The following is a 3441-nucleotide window of genomic DNA, read 5'->3' as shown; positions in this document are numbered from 1 at the left end:
TATAAAAAAAAGCTTTTTATTTTTAATTCATTCATTTTATTTTTTTAATTGGCCATTAACTTCTCAAGAATAAACACGTATTATTTCTATTAATAAAAACTTATATTTTCTTAACACTCTAGTTTGTTGACACATGTCAAACTTGCCAATTTATCATGTTTGGTTTATTATAATGTATAGATGAATTAATGTGACATGTCTCACTTGTTTGGAAAAAAATTGTTTGTTCTGTTTTAAAAGTACTTTTATTATTATTTTTTCCAATAATTGAATTGAGATTTATGTTAGTATATGAATGATTCTCCAATGTGATTTCGTGAATTCACTTGACTGCAGTCTGAATTCACAATTCACTTTACTGCTGTGACTCCAACTTCCAAAAGCTATCTTCAATTCCATGACAAACAAAAAACACAATACTTGAAAGTTCCACACCAAACAACAACAACAATGAAAACACCATCAAAACATTCTCATTCACTCTTAAAACAAGTTGGAGAATTACTCACAGTAGCATCCATTACAAACACACTCTCCAAGTCACCAACACCACCAAACCCAACCCTCTTTTCCCCCAAATTCATCACCCAAACCCTAATTCACAAAATCCTCTCAAACCCATCACTCCACATTTCTCACAAACTCAATTTCTTCAATTCCTTCAATTCCCATAACATCAACATTCATAATTCAATCACTTACTCTCTCATTTTCAAGACTCTATGCAATCCCACTACCCCTATTTCACTTCTCCATCAACACCTCCCTCAACTTCTTCATTCCATGAAACAAAACGACGTCGTTTTCGATTCCTATTCATTCAAAAACCTTCTCAATTTCCTCATCAATTTATCTCATAATAACAAAAAAAACAATCTTCATTTTGTTATTGATATTTTGGATTATATTCAATCACAAAATCTTCAACCTAGTGGTACTACGCCTTTTATTTATAACTCTCTTTTAATTGCTTCTATAAAAAATAATCAACTCAATCTTGCTTTATCGATTTTCAAAAACGTGATTTCGATTGATGATTCGTCGAATTTTGATCATGTTATTGTTGGCTCTTCGAATTACTTACTTTCAGCTCTTAGGAAAGCCCAGATGAAGAAAGAGTTTATAAATGTGTTTAATACTCTTAGGGAGAGGAAAAGTTTTGATTTTGATTTGTGGGGTTATAATATTTGTATTCATGCTTTTGGTTCTTGGGGTGATTTGGTTACTTCCATGATGCTTTTTAATGAAATGAAGGAGGATAAGAATTTGTTTGGGCCTGATATGTGTACTTATAATTCGGTTTTATCGATTCTTTGTAAGGTTGGGAAGGTTAATGATGCACTTGTTGTTTGGGAAGAGCTTAAAGGGTGTGGTTACGAGCCGGACGAGTTTACTTACACGATTCTCGTTCGGGGTTTTTCTAGGACTTGTAGAATGGATGAGGCTATAAGGATTTTTAATGAGATGAAGGATAACGGGTTTCGTCCGGGGATACTTGTGTATAATTGTGTTTTGGATGGATTGTTCAAGGCTGCTAAGGTTAATGAAGCATGCCAGATGTTTGAGAAAATGGCTCAAGAAGGTGTGAAAGCTTCTTGTTGGACTTATAACATTTTGATTCATGGACTTATTAAGAATGGGAGATCAGAAGCTGGTTATACTCTTTTCTGTGATCTTAAGAAGAAAGGTCAATTTGTGGATGAAATTACTTATAGCATTGTTGTGTTGCAACTTTGTAAAGAGGGTCAATTGGAGGAGGCTTTAGAGTTGGTGGAGGAAATGGAAGCTAGAGGCTTTTCGGTTGATCTTGTTACCATAACGTCTCTTTTGATTGGTATTCATAAGTACGGTCGTTGGGATTGGACTGATCGGCTCATCAAGCATGTCAGGGAAGGCGATCTGCTGCCTGGTGTTCTTAGGTGGAAGGCTGGAATGGAAGCTTCTATCAATAACTTGCCTTCCGGAAAAAAGGATTACTCGCCCATGTTCTCGTCTAAAGGAGATTTTAGTGAGATTATGAGCTTCATAACTCGTGCGCGGGATGAGGATGAGGTGGAAACTTTGTCTGAACAAATCGATGAGTGGTCTTCGTCTCCTCACATGGATAAATTGGCCAAGCATGTTGTAAGGTCGACCGGCAACGCTTCGCGACTGTTTACTCCCGACCGCGGACAGAGAGTTCAACAAAAAGGGCCTGATTCTTTTGATGTTGATATGGTGAATACTTTCCTGTCTATATTTTTGGCCAAGGGAAAGTTGAGCTTGGCTTGCAAATTGTTCGAGATTTTCACCGACGCGGGTGTTGATCCTGTTAGTTATACTTATAACTCGATCATGAGCTCGTTTGTCAAAAAGGGCTATTTCAATGAGGCTTGGGCTATTCTGACTGAAATGGGAGAAAAGTTTTGCCCAACCGATATAGCGACGTACAATATGATAATTCAAGGTTTAGGAAAGATGGGAAGAGCTGATCTAGCCAGTGCTGTTCTTGATGGGCTACTGAAGCAGGGCGGCTATCTCGACATAGTTATGTACAACACTCTCATTAATGCTCTAGGGAAGGCAGGACGAATCGATGAAGTGAGCAAATTCTTCGACCAAATGAGGAATAGTGGGATAAGTCCTGATGTTGTAACTTATAATACTTTGATTGAAATTCACAGCAAGGCTGGCCGAGTGAAGGACGCTTATAAGTTCTTAAAAATGATGCTCGATGCTGGATGCACTCCTAACCATGTTACAGACACGACTTTAGATTATCTAGTTAGGGAAATTGATAAATTAAGATACCAAAAAGCATCAATTTTGAGTGAAAAAGACGATCCTCCTTGAGGGGACAACGTAGCATGTAACTAAAGTGCGGCGAGTAAGATTCTAACATTGTAAGCAATTGGAATTTGTAATATAGTATTTTTTTTAAATCTTTTCTTGTTAGCTGTTCCTGTGATCAAAGGCAGTGTGTTTTGTTGCTATGAAATTGCAGCGATAATAATCGCAGCTCGCCGATAAGAATTCAGGACCACTCATAGATTCAACGCAACCTTTAAAGTTCCTATGCCCTGCAATTTTGTTTCCTTCTTTGGGCAGATTGGTCTATTGAGTGGTCAGTGTCCACAAATTGTTTAGATAACTACCTAGATCAACTAATATAGAATTGATGTATCTTTAGTTGTTTGGTTTTTTCAATCTTTCCTTGTTATCGATTTCAAGGACGAGTTCAAGAGACTGTGCTTTCTATTTAGAGTTGCATTATGTTTACACAAATGTGACCCTTTAGAATTTTAGATAGTTAACTCAATTCAAATATATCGTTACACATCGTAGTTAATACATATTGTGTATTTTTTAGAGAGAGAAGATATTATATATATTTGAAAACTTAAAATCATGTATATTTAAACACAATTTGGATGATTGATAGATGGCGTAATATATGATTGT

The 3441-nt window shown here is 36.2% G+C and overlaps 1 protein-coding gene across 1 annotated transcript; it reads left to right on the top strand.

Annotated features, from left to right (window-relative positions):
• The first annotated feature begins 321 nt into the window (after positions 1 to 321).
• LOC101501026 (pentatricopeptide repeat-containing protein At4g01570) lies at positions 322 to 2921 on the top strand. Its single transcript, XM_004491885.4, has one exon. The coding sequence runs from the start codon at positions 451 to 453 to the stop codon at positions 2830 to 2832; it is 2382 nt and encodes a 793-aa protein (XP_004491942.1). The 5' UTR covers positions 322 to 450; the 3' UTR covers positions 2833 to 2921.
• The last annotated feature ends 520 nt before the right edge of the window (positions 2922 to 3441 follow it).

Source organism: Cicer arietinum, chromosome 3 (genome assembly GCF_000331145.2).
Source record: "Cicer arietinum cultivar CDC Frontier isolate Library 1 chromosome 3, Cicar.CDCFrontier_v2.0, whole genome shotgun sequence".
NCBI lineage: Eukaryota > Viridiplantae > Streptophyta > Magnoliopsida > Fabales > Fabaceae > Cicer > Cicer arietinum.
Note: the sequence above shows the minus strand (reverse complement) of the source record. Positions and strands in the feature narration are given on the sequence as shown.

Excerpts from the sequence above, each read along its gene's own strand:
- LOC101501026 (XM_004491885.4), top strand. The coding sequence starts at position 451 with ATGAAAACACCATCAAAACATTCTCATTCACTCTTAAAACAAGTTGGA.